Consider the following 19067-nt stretch of genomic DNA (forward strand, 5'->3'; position numbering starts at 1 on the left):
GCCTTCTTTAATAAATAAAAAAAACTACTGAATGAATCGTAATTATCCTACTTTCGGACCGTAAAAATATGTTCTGAATAAGTCGTGAAAATTTCAAGAAATTTCGTTGGATAGATTATGTGCTATGTTGTGAGCCGATTTTGAACATCCAGTTTCGAGAAAAACGCATTTAAAAAGTAGAATGCGATTTTTAGCCATAAAACATTAACTGACCATTAATCTGCTATTCCTAATCCATAAACCTTAGGTTTCGTCAAGAAACACATGTACGGCCTTGGCTTCAATTCTTGTCCTTTTAGCGAAGTCATTCGGACCGATATTACGGCGATCGACATAAATCTGGCACGTGACTTATCACGTGTTTAACACTATAATTTCCAAATGGCTCCGAATATCGAAAAATTACTTAGCCCATATATTCTACACTATATTTAGATACAATTGGTGCCAAAAAAAATTTCGATTCCACGGATCCGACACACAGGATGACCCCCTTAAATGGATTTTGGCTTTCCCTAAGATTTTCTTTTATGAGTTATTCCTAAAAATCCGCCCAAAAAAAGCAAGTCCAAAGAATCTCAATAGGAGTGATGTACACGATCATAATTTACTTGAAAAGGCATTTTTTATTGATATTTAAATATCTTATTTTATTTCCTACAGCACCACGGTGCAGTAATCCTACACATTATCTGGACTTCTATATACTTGTAAATCCGCAGGTTGCCGAGAGACAAACCAAGGCGGAAGGGCTGGTGGTACCTTTTCGAAATCGAGCAGAAATATAACGATGGACAATTTTTTCGCCTTGTTTCCTCTCGCGCAACATCATAGAGTTTGACCATTGTAAGAATTTTGAGGAAAAATAAAAAGTATATTCCCATCGAAATGAAAGCCGAGAAGAATTAAGAGCCATATTCGTCTAATTTAGATTCCTGGATACACTTTTCCTCATATGTACCAAAAAGAAATAAAGCTCTGCTATTGTTATTCACTTTGCATTCAGATATGAAAACGTCTGACGACATAATGAAGAAACCTGACATATTTGAATACTATAATAAAACAAAAGCAGGAGTCGATACAATGGACCAAATGTTGCGAAGATTCATAACACGATGACAAACAACGCGATGAGCTTTTTTTAAAATATGGTAGATTTCAGTGCTCTGGTCGCATATATTATATATTTCGAAAATAACAAAATGATAAGTTACAAAACCAGCCAAAGAAGGACATTTTCACGTTGAGTGACGAGTTATGTATGCGGCTTATCCAGATTAGATCTGTGAACAACTTAGTAATGAGACATTTCGCGACACGCCTTGTAATCGAGTCTTTGATGAGGAAACCTCTCGTCGACTAAGCAAGGAGTGTGGATAAACCAACTACATCTCAGCAGGCCCTGAGTTTTACGAATTCATTACGGGTCATCCCGTGTGTCAGATCCGCGGAATCAATTTTTTTTTGGCATCAATTGTGTCTAGATATAGTGTAGAATATATGGGCAAAGTGTTGTGTTGCCAGTTGGTTAGACCGGGTCATTTACTTTGTACGCAGTACCCGTAAGTCACAAAAAATAAAGGAAAATACAAAAACAAACTACTAATCGTCGCATTATTTTAATTATTAAACAAGTTGGGATAGCGAAAGCTGCGCGTTTCGGATGAAAGGATCAACCGTTTCCAAGTAAATCGGATGTGACAGGAGACGGCGCGAAATTTTTTAAAGTAAAAAGAAGCAAAGTTGGACAGACTGTGGCCTCGGGCGCTCCGTTGGTTTTCCTCATTCTGTTATCAGCATTGGGACTCGAGTAGTTCCGCTGCGGGAGTGAGTTCCGCTTCGGTCGTGGTTAAGTTTTCACGTTTTCCACTTGTAGTAGGGCTTGGAGGACTCTTTGTTTTCTTCACGTAAATTCGGCTAATTCGCAAATGTCGTATCATAATAGCGCGGCCTCCGGCGTCTGCGTACCCCCGTGGTCGCAGTTGCAGTACGGGTAACGTTTTGGCGACCTGGAGGCTTGGTTCCGACAATTAGAGGAGCAATTTGCACTCACGGGCGTGACTATTGATGCCATTCGATTCAATCACGCGCTGGTCGACCTCAACGGGGAGTCGATTGGACTCGTCAGCGACATTCTAGAAGACTATTCCTACTCAAAATTAAAGGGCACCCTCATCAAGCAATTGTCGGTAACTGAGTCAGCAAAACGGAACCCCTTACTGACGTAGCTCACCTTAGACGACCGCTTCCCGAGCGAACTGTTGCGTGAGATGAAGCAGTTGGGCAAGGATAAGGTCGGGGTTGAGCTTCGGAAGTCAGTATGGTTGCAGCAAATCCCAGAGAGCACCTGCCATCTTCGCCTATGCGGACTGCAGATCTTTAGAGGTGTTAGCAGACACTGGTGACAAATTTTACGGGGTATACAGGTGTACCGAGGTCAGTGAAGTGTCGCGGGAAGTCACGGGTTAAATTCCGGAGCTTCAGCAGACGATGGCAACCTTCGCGACTACCGTCTCTAAGCTGGCGGCAACACTGGGAACTTTGCGTGCGGGAGGTAGGTCCCGGACTGGTTTGCGGTCTGCCAACCGAAATGGGTGATCGAGTATTCGCGCGTCGGGGACCTCAACGAGTCCTAAAATTTGCTGGAATCACCGTATCTTTGCCGATAAAGCAAAGAAGTGTACCCCCGCGCACGTTCACAACTTCAAAAAAAATTAACTCGTTGGGAGCTCCAGCGGCGGCTACCCAGAACGCAGCTCCACGCCGCCTAATAATATATGTTCCCTGAACCAGGGAGATCACCTAGTCGACACAGGTGCAGACGTCTCAGTTCTGCCGGAACTGCTGAATCGCAAGCTGATTCCGTAATAACTGAAACTAGCCGTGGCAAACTCCGCAACCATGCACACTTATGGCTACAGGCAAGTGGACGTAAGTCTAGGACTTCAACGAACATTTTCATTGCTAGGATAGCCTAGCGCCTCAATCACTGAGCCATCCGGACAAATATGTTTTAAAATCTGCTAGTTTGTGGGTAAATTTTCTGCTACGGAATTTCTCTATCATTTCTCGGATTATTGTACTCAGGAATTAATCCGGTGTAACATGATATCATGGAAGAAATTATAATTTATAATTCTTGCGTCTAACAGCATTAATGACATCGGTAACAAAATAATAGCATCAATTCCTTGTCCGGCAAGGCTAGAGTTGCTCAGTTAGGGCTCTACATTTATTGTAGACGGAAGCGATCAAAAGCTGCCTATTATCAGTGGTTTTACGTACTGCCGCAGCAACCAATCAAATAAGCAGGTTCTCATCAAAGGGAAGTGCCGGTATTGGAATTCAGCCGGACATCATGCCTTCCGATTAAATCAGACTCTGAAACGCAGTACAAGTCTACTTTCAGAGAACCAAGACTTGTGTGGTAGTAAGTTGATTAGATTAGATCAAGGACCCAGAGTTGAACGTTACGTCATTTTTCTCCAAAAATTCATTATGATAACAGCAAACTATCAACTCAATTTTAAAAGGGTTTGGAAGAAGGAGTGGAAATTGGTTAGGCTGCAATCTTACAAAAAGACTCTAGCGGTAGGGTGAAAGAAACACCTGATTTGGTCGCAATTGCAGCAGTGCGGTGTTTCTGTCTTCCCCACGACGGTGGCTTTTAATACACGTGCACGCACTTAGTGCACTTGTTTAGGACCGAAGCGTTCTGGGTAATGTGCCCCAAATTTTGACAATTAAAACACTGAGCGGATAAAAGTGGGACTTCAAGGATCCCCTCTTCGGTATTAAGTTATAATACCCAAAGGGAAACCCTTAAGTTCCATTCCTTTTTTTTTTTAAGAAGATGGAAATTTTCAAAAGACACTCGCCTGGACACGCCAGCGTGTGGAAGATAACAAATGCTGCATCATCTGAGACAGTCCTGAATGCGAGCACACCCTTAGGGCTGTTCTTTTGTAGACTGAACTCATTTTGTTAGCGCTAAATGTAACCTGCACCTTTCCCCAAACTGGAGCTGCATAGAGCAGGATCGAACTCACCCCTGGCCTGGCCCTCCCACGTTCGGCATAATCCTCGCCAGGGCCACACTCGCAGTGGATGCTTTATCATAAGCGTATTGCACATGTTGCTTATAGCTAAGCTTTCCGTCTATCATCACTCCCAAGTATACCATACCAAATCCTCCGCTCTTGTAATTAGCTGGTGACAATAGTTGTAAGATATGCGGGAATACCTATCCTCGCCAGAGATTCCCGTATTGGGTTCCAATTGACCGAATTGAATGCATTTCTCACATCCAGGGTCACCACCACGCAATATTTGCTAGTACTGCCCTTTCCATCTTTCCATTGCATCTTCGGCCAAACCAGTAACCATGTTGATGACATCAATCGTTGATCTGGCTTTGCGGAGCCCATACTGTCGATCTGAGAACCCTCCCTGGCTCCTAACAACCGACAGTAATCTATCATAGGTTACTCGCTCTAGTATTTTCCGCACAGTGTCCAAAAGACAAAAGGTCTGCAGGAGGTTGGCTCACGTGGAGATTTTCCAGCCTTAGGCAGTAGCACTAATTTCTGTCGCTTCCGTGGCACAGGAAATATCCCATCGGACATGCACGCGTCGTACAACTCAGCGAACATGTCCGATCTGGATTTCACGGCAAGCTTAAGGGCCCTATTCGGAATGCCATCCAGACCCGGAGCTTTGTTATCTCCTATCCTAGCGCAGATCTCCAACAGTTCGTCAGTGGTGACTTGCGGTATTGCCGTCACATGCAAAGATCGCGGGAAGCTGTCTATTCCCTCCTCTTGCTGGGGGATTAACCCCTGGATAATTTTTAACAAGACTGAAGGGCACGTGATCTGAGGAGATAATCGGCCTCTGAATCGCCTCATCACGATTCTATAGGCACTTCCCCACGGGCTTACGTCCACTTCCGGATTTTAAAGCATTCCCTCTTGGTCCATTGGATGACGAGCTTGAGGGCTTCGCGGGCTTTTTTATAGGCGCTGAGTCGCTCTTCTGGCTCGATGATAGGCTGATCGGAGGCTGGCCAGTTCAGCATTCCACCGGTAGTTTGGTCTTCTACTAGGGAATGTGCACCTCCTAGGCATGGATGCCTTACACGCTTTGGCGGTGCGTTAGGCCACATGGGCAGCTCTTTCCGTAGAGGCGGCTGATTTATTAGGTTGGTCTAACCGCATCTCTCATCCAGAGCTTTAGCAGACCAGCCTGACATCTTTCTCGGTTTTGGACATGATGGTCCTCTGCCCGGTGACTTCAACCATATCCCAAAGAAGATTGCCTGGTGATCGCTGTAAGTGTAGTCCATGCTGACACAGCAGGACATACCACGTACCAATGCAGGGCTGATAAAAGTTTGGTCTATGATTGAGTCAGATGCCCCATTCTGAAAGGTGTTTACATAACCTTCGTTGGCCAGATTTATATCCAACTGTGTAAAAGCGTCTAATAGACTGCGACCCCTTGCATTTATATCTCTGCTGTCCCACTTACGGGCCCAAGCATTGAACTCATCAGCAATCACCCTTGGACTACGACCCCTTGCGTCGAGAACAAGACTGTCAATAACAACTGATAATGAGAGACTTAGGGTCAGCTGGTACTTTTTGAGGCATTTATGTTAGTCCTTGATTAGAGAGATCATTTTGAGATTTTCCTCAATGACATCAATAAATATAAGCGACCTTCTGCCTTGGTTGTAGACTGTTGCATTGAGGTGAGGCTCCACGTAGAAAGTATTGCCGACAGACCCGATCATTTCCGCTATTTGCTTCCTTTCAGGTCCATTCTCTCTATGGAGCCTCTTATTCTCGGTCAGCAGCTCAGGTTCCTCGTTATGATCGGACTTGGATGCCGTTGCCAATTCCTCTACCATAACATCCTCTGAAGTATTTTCGGTAGACAGAATTTCTCCCTCGCCGCGGCGTAGTAGTGGGAAGGCTAGGAGATAGAGGGAGGATATGACCGGAGGTGATTATTATCTCCAAGCGAAGTGAAGCTTCACACACCGATTCCTGCTGAAGTACGAAGGTAAATCCAAAACCCGCTAAATTGGCCTCTCAATAGTTTGCAGATCACTTGGCCACTATAGACATCTAATATCTAGAAAGCAGTTAACTGATGCTCAAAACATCGACACTTGGAATTCAAAAGAAATATACACAAACTAGCGAAAGTGAACAATATTTAATCTAAGAATCTAACCACGGAAATATTATGGAATATAAATATAAATAATAAATAATAAATAAACTATCAACGCACCAGGCGGCGAAGCTGTATGCGATCAAAAGTCTTGTCAGCTATTTATAAAAAAACAGTTTCATTTTACGTTAAACGTGTTGTTGACGTTTGAAATTGGTTGTAAGTAGGAATTTAGGTGTATTCCAAGGAACTCCATTGAACTTACGGAGGGGATAGAAGCCGCTCAGACATTTATAGGGTCTGCTGTTATCTTTCGGGTAAAGTGGACTCTACCCCGGAAGACCATCTTTGTCTGGGATGGGATAGAAAGGGACCGATAATTTTAACGCACTTCTTTAGGACAATGATCGGGATCTGGTCGGGAACGGAGAGTTTCTTGTTATTGTGGGACATTATTATGGATTCTACTATGTGGGGGTGACAGCTAAAATGGGGGAACAGACTTGAGCTGTGTGGTCCGGAGGGATAGTGTAGAGAAATATAGAGAGGAAAGATGGGAGGCTTTAATGTTAGGTCATAAATGCGGAGTGTGGGCAGTGAGAAAAGTTTTGGCAATGTTATCTGCCTGATTTTTGAGAGAGATGTTTTGGGAGGGAGCTGGCTAATTGGGGTTTGACTAATCGGGCGCATGTGCGCCGTAGGTGGCTGTACGTACGGTTGGTACTGCTGGTTCAGGGATATGCCTGCATGTTGAACCCAGAAGTGCTCAGTATATAAGGATTGGCTTTCGGATCGGATGCGTTGAATATGAAGATATACGGAGTTCAAGGTGGCGAATGTGCGGTGCGTATCTGTGGCGGTGTAGTTGGCGACGGAGGGTGGCTTTCTCCTTGATGGGATTAAGGGTTTGGAAAGAGAGGGTGATTATTCCTTGACAGTTGGAGGGAGGGTCTTGAAGGGAAAGCTGCAAGTCGCTGGTTAAAGAGGTTCCAATTAGTGGCAGTATAGTTTGGGAGAAGTTTAGGTTGGGTTTTGGGTAACCGTTCCGAAGTATTGATGAGCAGCACTACACCATCATGGTCACTGATGCCTGGGATGGTTCGAAAGTCTAGATAAGTAATGATGCCATGGGGATTGGGTAAGAAGGTTGTTGCTCATCAGGAAGAGGTCAATGTGGGATAACATGTTCGGTCGGTGAAAGAAAGGTCGATTCGTGGAAAAGAGCGTTAGTTGGAGGATGACTGTTGTACTCTATATATACTGCTAGGCAGGTAATCTCGGACTGTTAGTGCCGGATATTGCAAAGTGTTCTCTCATTACCAGGGACAAAATCTTGACTGCGAGATTTCGGTCCCGGTTGAAGGGCATTACAATTGTCCCATGCACCAACGAAAATTTCCGATATTAATATATCAGAAATCCCCACTCGTGCAAAGTGCAACCTTTCAGGAGAGGTATCCTAAATGAGGCACTGTGATCGGATGGGTGATTCGAATGCCAAGGTGGGCCTTGAAAACATTTTGCTCAAGCATGTGATGATGCTGATCGCAACAATGAAATGCTTATAGGCCTCTACAACTTTCGCCAGATCATCATCGGCCTGAACTTTCGAACACAGAACCTGCTTTTGGCAGGTCACCTGGGTTTTAATTGAACGGTTACGGACATCTAATTATGTCAACCATAACGCGATCAGCAGTGCAGTTAGGATTTGTCTTATACGTAACAATAGAGGTTCTGACATCGGCCGCAAAAAGGATCACAATATCGCTAACCTTCGTGCACAGGAAAGTGTATGTGTACTGTGTCTTCTGAAACAGAACCTCGGTTCCCCAAATTCAATAAAACACTATCCGGATGTCATCCAGCAATGAAACTTCCTTGCCGTGCAAGGAACATGAACAACCCTGCAAAAATAAAAGAAGAAACTTGCAAGACGAATCGATTAAAGTAGCCAGTGGAAAACAGAAAGTTCGGCGTATCAAGTATGAACAGTTTTGTTGATCTTTTGTGTACAAGCACTTGAGAATACGATTGCTCCATTTATACGTAATTCGTTGTGTATGTATGTTATATATATACCCGATATCCAATTCGATGCTGGGTTGAAATTTGATCTCTAAGGAATAGTAATTTGATGTGAAAGAGGCAACTTGGATCTGTTATAACTTTGGTAATAATATTAGGATTTCCACCAGACTTCCCAGTTTGCTGTTTCATATTAAAACCTATGTTACTCCAAAATGGTACGAGCCTCAAATAAACTTAAGGAGGGTTCGCAATAAATTTTCAAAATATAATAATATCCTATTATTAATTTTAGTTGTTCTTGAAATTTTGTAGTTAGTTGGACTAGGCGAGGATGGTGTCTCTCGTATTTACATCAACATCACGGATCAGTTTTTCCAAGACCAGGTTAAAAAGGCTGCCTGATAGGGTCTTTCTTAAACCGTTTTCGATGTTGAATGATCTCGAGAGTGATTCTTCTGATTCTAGCGCACGTTGATCAGAGTCGGCCTAAGTCTTATCAATCTAATCGGAATACCAAATTCTCTCATGACCATGTGCAGGCTATATGTTAACATATGCGCCTTGAAACCGATGAAAAAATATATTCCAACAGTTTTTCCATCGCTTGCCGTAGAGAGAAAATGTGATCTCTTGCTGATTTCCCTACAATGAAGCCCCTTTGGTATGGACCGATGATGTGCTCGGTAAATAGGGCTATCTGGTCTAGCAAGTTAGTGAAGAACTGAAACTGGTGGTTGCAGCGTTTATCCGTCATCTTCAGTCGGCGGGCCGTCAACATTATATGTTGGTTGTTGAGCACTTCATCAAAGTACTCAATCCATCGGTCAGAAATTATATTTGCTTTTTTGTCCTAACAAGATGAGCAAAATAATGCGCTTACGTCGCTATTAGCATGAACATGATAACGAGTTCTATATGTGTTCCCCACATCTTTGCAGAGATAAAGGAACTATACCCCCCATGAGGCCGTAAAATGAACCCTGGGAAGCTGCTATAAATATGATATTAAACTCAGGAAGGAACCCGTATTCAAGCGATACCTTGGCTCCTCCAGCTTGCAGAAAACAACAAATGACAATGGGCTCTGGATTATCCAACAAATGGTTGTTCAAATTACCTAATTCGCATAAAAAGCATTCCACAAACCAATACCGTTTCATTTGATACCCAACATGACTACATTCGGCGAAAAAAAATTGTAGACCCCCTTTTTCCTCTTAATCTCAACATAGAAAAACATTACTCGCTACATATCTGGACGTTAACAGTTTCCACCTTCTCACCAAATTTCGTGTCAATAGATACAGCCGTTTCTAAGAAAAGTTCGTGTGACAGACAGACAGGCATACAGATAGACAGACCTGTGAGGAGTTGCCCGATCTTCCATAAGGCGCGACCCCAGGTGACGAATAGGGGCAATGATGTGTAAACATGTGTTCATGCACTTTTCTTTTCTGACCGTGCGGTCGATATCCCTCGACCGCAATGCTACGGTAGTGGGCAACATAGCCACCGTGGTATCTAATGCTGCAAATGGTTTAGATTTGGAGAAGGAAGTCTTCTAACGAAGCACAACTCTGCAAAGGCAAAGAATGATGGGCTAAAAGGAGGTAGTTGGCCAAAAAAGGCTATTTCGACACCCAACGGATCTGAACCAGAGGTACTCCAGCAGCAGCAAATAGATCCATTCAGAAAAAGCTCATTGATTTTACGATCTCCTCCAATAACAAAGGCGGGAAGCTCATGGGAGCTTAGCAATTGAAAAAGGTAAAGGAGTCTCTAAAAGGAGTAATCTGGCCAAAACTCACCGAGAACAGAACCCTGACCCAGAAGAATACCTTGTATGCAGCTTGGGACTAAAATAGTTGAGCTATCCGAATTCATCAAGGACAAGCACAGCGTGCACCAAGCCATTAAGAACATGGTAAGAGCCATCAGGGCGTTTTACAAAAGGTCGCAGGAAGAAAAAATGAGGCTTACGGAAAAGCTGGATATCCCAGCCTCAACAGTGTCACAGCCGACCCAAGTGACAACAAAGCACAAGGTCACCGACCTTCAATCAAGTAAGAGAGTGCGAGACAAAGAGGTGGAAGCTTTGGGAAATCAACAAGCACCAAAAAGGAAAAAAGGGGTCTTGACCTCGATGAGGTAATATCCAGTGAAGAGATCTGCACTGCTTTGAAGCAGCAATTCAAGTTGGAGGAATTCAGCGAAGAATCTATCAAGAGCCTAAGAAATGCTTATGGCGATACTCAAACGGCCACAATGCGACTGTGAGTTGAGTCAACGCAGAAGTTCTTGGCCGTGGTGAAGGTTGGGATAGGATGAGTTGTTTGCCGACTAAGGGAACAGATCTCTTTAAAGAGGTGCTTCAAATGTATAATGTTTGGACACTTCGCGAAGGGATGCACTAACGGTATCGATCGGTCCGATCAGGTCGGGCATTATAGGAAAAATGTTGGAGCGGGTAATTTATAATAGATTACTCCCAGTCGTCGAGAGCCAAAGAGCCTTTCAGATAGGCAGTATGGGCTCCGTAAAGCCAGATCAACCAGTGATGACATCAAAATGGTTACTGGCTTGACCGAAATTGCAATTTATGGAAGTGGTTGTACCAGAAAATATTGTGCGGTGGTGACCCTAAATGTAAGGAATTCATTCAAATTGGCCAATTGGAACCTTCTGCGAAAGTTTCTGGCTACGATTGGTGTTTCCACCTACCTTGCCACTATTACCGATAGCTACCTGCAAAAGCAGACGCTCTGGTATAATACCGATGATGGACCCAAGGAGTACATTGTCTCCGCGGGTGTACTGGGCTCACTACTGTGGAACATCACGTAAAATGATGTACTTAACCTTCCGGTTCCGGAGGAGGCCACGATAGTGGGTTACTCTGGCCTGCCCAAGCCAGAGTCTTTTGAAGATTTCCACCTCCTTAAAAAAAATTCAGACAGGCGGACAGACATTGAACCGATTTTAATAAGGTTTTGTTTGCAAATAAAATCTTAAAAAGGCTAAGTATTCCAGAGTCTTTCTTGGCAGCACTACCGATGAAAGTAAAACAGCCCAAATGAGTGTAATTATTAGATACGTTCATGTAGAACATGACATTGGTGAAGTTCGAGAATCTTTCTTAGGTTTTGTTTTGATGTCTGGGAAAACTGCAGGACATAGGTCAAAAGACATTCAGCAGCAACTGGAAAAAAAATGAGCTGGATATTGCGTTGTGTAGAGCTCAAGGTTATGACAATGTCGCGTCAATATCAGGTATACATAGAGTGCAACGAAAAATCCGGGAAGTCAATCCAAAAACTCTGCGCACTCGTGTGCTAATCATTCCTTGAATCTTTGCGGAATCCATGCATTCTCATCTGTTCTTTCTAGCGTCACGTATTTTGAAACTGTAGAGAAGTTATATTCATTCTTGTCGTCATCTACGCAGAGATGGGAATTAAGAAAAAACAGGAAAAAATTAAGACATGTATCTGATACTCGCTGGAGCGCTCATTGCGATTCAATAAAAGCAACTTGTCAATTCCTTCCTGCATTCAATTGAAAGTTAAGCTTCCCAGGAAATAGATTTCGCTGAAGTTATTGAGGTGTTCAGTAAACTGAAGGCACGAAAACATGTACGATAGCAACCGACAGAAAATAAAAATTACTATTTTACTTCGTTTTAACTAATATGAGTTTTAATATGTAGCGGAAAATATAAGTATTTTTAAAATATAATCAGATTGAGGTTTTAATTTTTACAAAATCCTTTTCCTTAACTTGTGTCAATTGACTTTCTCCACTGTGTCTATTACCCCGCAATTTCTTATTAACTTATATTGTCTTTTCAATTTGTTGCAGCTCATACGGCCAAAAAACCTGTCTACTGCGAGAGTACGGTTGTATTCCCGACCACCCCAAGTGATTCACCTTAAAAGCTCCTGAATGGGAAACGGAAGACTAAAACAGTAAACTATGTACATATATTCCACCTCTCATAATGTTACTATATATCGAACATGGATATTAGCATTGAAATTACTGAGGATAAATGCAGGATTTTATAATTTGTTGAAACTGTGATCATTGAAGAAAGTTAATAATGATTGATTGGTTTTGATTTTTTCAACAATTTCTAGGTTCTGATACTTTTATCATAGAATATTGAATACATATAAGTATATACTTCGATATACTTCCATATAGCTAATGATATAATAAATATTCGAAATAAAAAATTAAGAAAAAGTGAGTAAAGGAAAGTGAGAGAAGAAAAGAATAATATGTTAATAGGTTTAGGACTACTATTATATATATAAAAATTATAAAATATAATAATTAAAAGAAAGACTGCGTCTGATTTAAAAAACAACCTTGGGAGAATTAATTTACTGGAACAGATTGAATTAAGGTAATTAAGGTAGAATTGCCACATAATGTAATCAGATAGGTCAGAGAATGTGAAATAAAGGGAGGAATCAGTCATTGTAGTTTGTAATCACCATGAAATTATCTCATCTAGCTTTACTTCCATTTTAATCCAAATCAACTGCCTCATATCTAGAAAGATCTTAATAGAAATGAAAATTTATTTATTTAAATTTACCCAAATTCAGAATATCTGTAGGCAATACCTAGACCTGAATATAAAAAAATCGTGCATTTCTATATACACCCTTAGCAAAAAAGTATTTTTAAAAATTCCATAAAAATATCAATTTGTTCATAATTTTGGTATTTCTTTATTTATTTTCGAATGGTAAGTAATATTCTGACCGTACGATGGTCGAGTTGGTTGAGCATTAGCCACTCGATCTCGTCACCCTAGGTTCGTCGCTTTGTCATAGAATCTTTACTAAGCTGGTAGGTTCGGCGGATCATGGGATCAACAAAACAACATGAGTGATAATAGCCCAACATGCAGGGGATACCGACTTAAAAATGGCACATTATTTCTCGGCATTATAGATAAAAACTGAACTGCAAACAGTACAGTTGCTACGGCGATTAATGCCTTTTGTGTTGGTCGTCCAAATGTGTTGAACGGGCAGATAGGAAAAATCATAATTAATTCCTTAGTGTTCGTTCCTTCCACATCCTCAAACAGCTCCGAGTAATTTTTCTGTCTAGAAGTTTGCATTTTGCTCTGCTGCCATAGCATAACGAGATGCGGTTAAACGGGCCGCCAATGGGCCGTTGTTCTGAGATTTCCAGAGTACCTGACACCGTTTACGGCCGTTCGCCCTTTTAACAGAAATCAGAAACGTTCTTATCATGTATTTCACAGGTCCACTAGAATGGCATTAATTAATCAGCAGAGGACTGTAATGCGACACTTACTCCTTCCCCCTCGGAATTCTTTGCATTCGGCAATGAAGGAGATATTTAATCTTCCGGAGCAACCACTTAGCTCAAATTTAGTGCCTTTACGAAATATTCGATTACCCGAAAGATTAAACTTGCTAATAGTACATCACGAGCTTTTAGAAATTGACTCGAAAACCCCCCTTAAGTTCATTCTAGGAGTACTAGATGTTGCACCGACATAGAGAACAGTATCATGCATACGCTTGCGTGTTCCATGCAAATTCGTCAGTTAGCGTTGAAGTTATAGACGTTCAACCTAATCCATTTCGTGTGAATTTACCGCATCCTAAACTATGCTCACATCATGGTTAAGGAGAATAATTGACATTCGAAATATTGAAATTCCACTCATCAAGAATGTATTTCTACCTAGCCCTTTTTAAGTTTTGTGTGAAACAAACTTTAATAAGCTCGATTCAATGTCTGTCTGTCACACCCGATTTACTCCGAAACTGCTGAAGCGATTGTTACGAAAATTGGTGAGAACATGTGTTCCGTGTGTCCCTTTACATGTATTTCACGTAAATTTATTGCATTATAGAGCGTGTATGACGTCATCATCATATGTATAAAGTGAATTGAAGGGTGGGGTCCCTGAAGATACTTTCACTTTCCTTTTTTAGCTTTTTTCAGTTATTTGAATATCAGTATCAATGACTGGAGACAGGCATGTGTGGTATACGTATGTGCTAATGAAATTTGCGGGTAGTGTTCAATAAGATGGACGTGTGCGTACGTATGTATACATCCGTGGACAGAGTAAATTGGAAATGCGTGAATATGCATTAGATCAATTTTGTATCTTTAATTTGTACTTACAAACGCATATTTTGTTTCGCAATATATGACGGAATATTTTGCTTTCTTTCTAAGCTATGTTCAAATGGAAACATGTGCATAGAGACTTGCTCACATTAAAAATGAACACAAAACCTTTATACCTGAAGAACCGAGTTTCCGGCATTCCGATTTGTTTGTCTCTGTTGTAGGGTAACTTCTTCACTTTTACTAATAATATGTGAACTGCGAGCGTGAAGCGTATGAGGTTGGCTATTATCAATACAGTGCTTCCCATTAAATTATTTCTGTAAATGGCTTTCTTCAAAGATAGATCATCATCATCAACGGCGCAACAACCGGTATCCGGTCTAGGTCTGCCTTAATAAGGAACTCCAGACATCCCGGTTTTGCGCTGAGGTCCACCAATTCGGTATCCCTAAAAGCTGTCTGGCGTCCTGAACTACGCCATCGCTCCAACTTAGGCAGGGTCTGCCTCGTCTTCTTTTTCTACCATAGATATTGCCCTTATAGACTTTCCGGGTGGGATCATCCTCATCCATACGGATTAAGTGACCCGCCCACCATAACCTATTGAGCCGGATTTTATCCACAACCGGACAGTCATGATATCGCTCATAGATTTCGTCATTGTGTAGGCTACGGAATCGTCCATCCTCATGTAGGGGGCCAAAAATTCTTCGGAAGATTCTTTTCTCGAACGCGGCCAAGAGTTCGCACTTTTTCTTGCTAAGAACTCAAGTTTCCGAGGAATACCTAAGACTGGCAAAATCATAGTCTTGTACAGTAAGAGCTTCGACCCTACGGTGAGATGTTTCGAGCGGAACAGTCTTTGTAAGCTGAAATAGGCTCTATTGGCTAACAACAACCGTGCGCGGATTTCATCATCGTAGTTGTTATCGGTTGTGATTTTCGACCTTAGATAGGAGAAATTGGCAACGGTCTCAAAGTTGTATTCTCCTATCCTTATTCTTCTTCGTGTTTGACCAGTGCGGTTTGATGTTGTTGGTTGATTCGTTTTCGGTGCTGACGTTGCCACCATATATTTTGTCTCGCCTTCATTGATGTGCAGCCCAAGATCTCGCCCCAATGGCCGCCTGCTCGACCTGGATGAAGGCAGTTTGTACGTCTCGGGTCGTTCTTCCCATCATGTCGATATCGTCAGCATAGGCCAGTACTTGGGTGAACTTAAAGAGGATCGTACCTCTTGCACTTACCTCAGCATCACGGATCATTTTCTCGAGGGCCAGGTTAAAGAGGACGCATGATAGGGCATCCCCTTGTCGTAGACCGTTGTTGATGTCGAATGGTCTTGAGAGCGATCCTGCTGCTTTTATCTGGCCTCGCACATTGGTCAGAGTCAGCCTAGTCAGTCTTATTAATTTCGTCGGGATACCGAATTCTCTCATGGCCGTGTACAGTTTTACCCTGGCTATGCTATCATAGGCGGCTTTAAAGTCGATGAACAAATGGTGCAACTGTTGTCCATATTCCAACAGATGTTCTGGGCGTATGGGGCTATCCGGCCTAGGAAGATAGTGGAGAATATCTTATAGATGCTACTCAGCAACATGATACCTCTATAATTACTGCACTGTGTGATATCTCCCTTTTTATGTATGAGACAGATAATGCCTGGTTGTCAATCGTCAGACATTGATTCGCTCTCCCATACCTTGAGCACAAGTTGATGAACCACTTGGTGTAACTGGTCGCCTCCATATTTAACCAATTCGGCTGTAATTGAATCGGCTCCTGGCGACTTATGATTTTTTAGCCGATGAATTGCATGGACTGTTTCTCCTAAACTTGGTGGTGGCAGTATTTGTCCGTCGTTGGCGGGACCTCCAACTCGCCGATGTTCTGGTTGTTCAGTAGTCCATCAAAGTACTCAACCCATCGCTCTAATATGCCCATTCTGTCGGAAATCAGATTTCCTTCTTTGTCTCGGCAGGATGGGCATCGAGGTGTATAAGGCTTCATCCTGCTGACTCGTTGGTAAAACTTGCGCGCCTGGTGCTGTTGCTCCCTGTACTTTTCTAGTTCACAGACTTGTTGATTCTCCTAGGCTTCCTTTTTCCGTCTGTGAAGTCGCTTCTCCGCTCGACGGAGTTCGTGATAAGTCTCTGCGCGTGCCCGCGGTCTTTGAGAATGCAACATTACTCGGTATGCGGAATCCTTCCGTTCCGTTGCTAGCTTACTGTTCCGACTTCTTTTGCGGCTGGGGCCAAGTATGCTTGTGGCCGTATCCATGACAACGTTCTTCAGGTGATTGTGAAGATCATTTGTTGATGCTTCATCTCCAGGTCCTCTGTTGACTGCGGTTATTGCGGCATCCATTTGTCTCTTATAGGTGTCGCGGAGGGTTGTGTTGTGGATGGCTTCAGTGTTCACTCTCACCTGATTGTCAGAGGGGATTCTAGGTGGTATTGTTATTCGAGCTCGGAGCACCATGCCAACGAGATAGTGATCCGAGTCTATATTGGCCCCCCTTTATGTTCTGACATTCATCAAGGCTGAGAGGTGGCGGCGTTCGATCAACACGTGGTCAATTTGGTTGAAAGTGGCCCCGTCTGGAGAGGCCCACGTATGTTTGTGGACCGCTTTCCGCGCAAACCAGGTACTTCCAGCAACCATTTCGTGTGACCCTGCTAATTGAATAATCCGCAGTCCGTTATCATTTGTTTTTTCGTGTAACCCATGGGAGCCAACGTATCGCCTGAATACGGGCTCCTTCCCTACTTGGCTGTTAAAATCCCCAAGTATGATTTTGATATCATATCTGGGACAGGCTTCGAGGGTTCATTCTACTTCCTCGTAGAATGTATCCTTCTCCAACTCTGCAGTCTCCTCTGTAGGGGCGTGATCGTTTATGAGGCTTATATTTCTAAACAGCAGGTTTCATTTTTTGGCTGACTAAGAAACCTACTCCGAGCACAAGGTTTACTGGATGACCGCTATAATATATGGTGTAGTGGTTCTTCTCCAGGAAACCGGTCCCTGTCCATCGCATCTCTAGTAACGCTGTTATATCAGCCCTATATTGGGACAGGGTACCGGCTAGCTGCTTATCAGCTTCATCTCTCTGTTTTCCGTGTAGGGTTGTCAGCCCTACCCAATCCCCAACCTGGAGGACCAGTTGGTACAATTTGTTCCGTTTTTAGGCGCGGGAGACTCGCCTTCATCCTTCTCCGTCTGCAGCTTTTCGTTAAGAAACAGCTCCCAGCGGCCACCACGTGGAGGTGGAGTTTGGGTTTGGTAGTAGAGCTGTTGGTGTTGGTTCAGCAGGCATTTCCCAGGTTTTATGCTCCATCGTGGGTACCAATTCACGTTTCGCCCTGGGACCTATACTATCCTTTGACCACCAAGATCAAAGATAGAGGACAGTGGAATTTTTAACTATGTACACTCGGAACTGTCATGCAGTCATCGCTCCTCACTTAGGGAAACACAAAACCTTTTATACCTGAAGGGTCAAGGTTCCGGTTTCCAGACTTGTGTTTAGTTGAAACTTTTTCGTTGATTAACATGACCATATATTTCCTTTATTTTATTGGGTTAACTGCGTTTTTGCTTAAATATATTATTATCATATTTTTTTTTTGATTTTATATTGTCTTCGTTATGTCCGAATTGTCACAAACTCGGCAGATGTCGGGTTTTACCTACCGAAAAGCTCCCCTAATGTGGAGAACGTTTGCAGGATGGTATGCTTCCGCATGGTTTGAAAAAGACTTCGCGACCTTCTCGAGAGGCAAAACTTCTTTTACTTCCGAGCCACTAGCCATCGCTCACCTTCCTCTCGCTCAATATTGCTATTATTGGGGATAGTAACGTCAATGATGTACGCAAACCGACTCGTTTCGTCAACTAATGAACGTTAGGCTTATTGTGTGGAATATGACGATCAGTTAAAACTCGGCGATCCATGAAACGATAAGCAAAATTATTGATGGATACCGGACATATCTCCATGATCAGCCCATGCTTATATGTAAGGTTCTGATGAATCACTTTACGTACAGCATAATGCCTGCCTGCTTATTGCACAGGCGCTATTGCACCACAATCAGAAATGAGATAGTATATCGTTTCTAGCACTGAACTACATATTTTGCACCGGTCATTCTTTACCTCTCCTGCCTTAAAAATTCTACCGCGGAGTGGACAAATCTGCCTAGTGATATCGAAGGCACGGGCACGGATGCAGTTAAGGCACATCATCGCCAAGTTGACTCGCTATGTGCTTATTCCAACAACTCGCAGCTATTTGTAAAGCTGAGTGCCCCTGAACACGGCTCAGGTCCCGATGTCACGAAGGAAGTTCATCTGCCCCACGGCATAATTTGAGTGAAAGGAATAATGAACAATTTCAATGCGCTTATTTTATTCTTCACCGAGACATGGGATTTCAATACCGACTTCACATGTCGCGGAAATTCGGGCAGCAGAGCACTTTTTAAACCGCAGACTCAAGTTTGGGTTTCTTGCAGAATTCCTGAATACTTGCAGAAGTCTGTCTTGGTCATAACTTGATTGCAGAGGTACTATGTTCGGCATATGACTCGAGATGACTTTGGCGGATGGCTTGGATTCGACACTTGTCTAAAGCAAATTCTACTGGAATATCATGGCTGAACATATCTACTGTTTCACGGTCACCAACACCTCCTAGAACATTTGCTGTGCCA

At 42.8% G+C, this 19067-nt stretch overlaps 1 protein-coding gene across 2 annotated transcripts in view; it reads left to right on the top strand.

Moving 5' to 3' along the window:
• LOC119655702 (zinc transporter ZIP1-like) overlaps positions 1–12559 on the top strand; it is a 63495-nt gene extending 50936 nt beyond the window's left edge. The window contains exon 2 of one of the 2 annotated variants that reach the window (XM_038061716.1): positions 664–885. In XM_038061716.1, coding sequence (XP_037917644.1) covers positions 664–788 — 125 coding nt within the window. In that variant the 3' untranslated portion in view covers positions 789–885. Of the gene's footprint in view, positions 1–663; positions 886–12072 lie in introns of those variants that run through there. The other variant, XM_038061717.1, reaches the window with a different exon arrangement.
• Positions 12560–19067: the final 6508 nt, after the last annotated feature.

This window comes from Hermetia illucens, chromosome 4 (assembly GCF_905115235.1).
Source record: "Hermetia illucens chromosome 4, iHerIll2.2.curated.20191125, whole genome shotgun sequence".
In the NCBI taxonomy this organism is placed as follows: domain Eukaryota; kingdom Metazoa; phylum Arthropoda; class Insecta; order Diptera; family Stratiomyidae; genus Hermetia; species Hermetia illucens.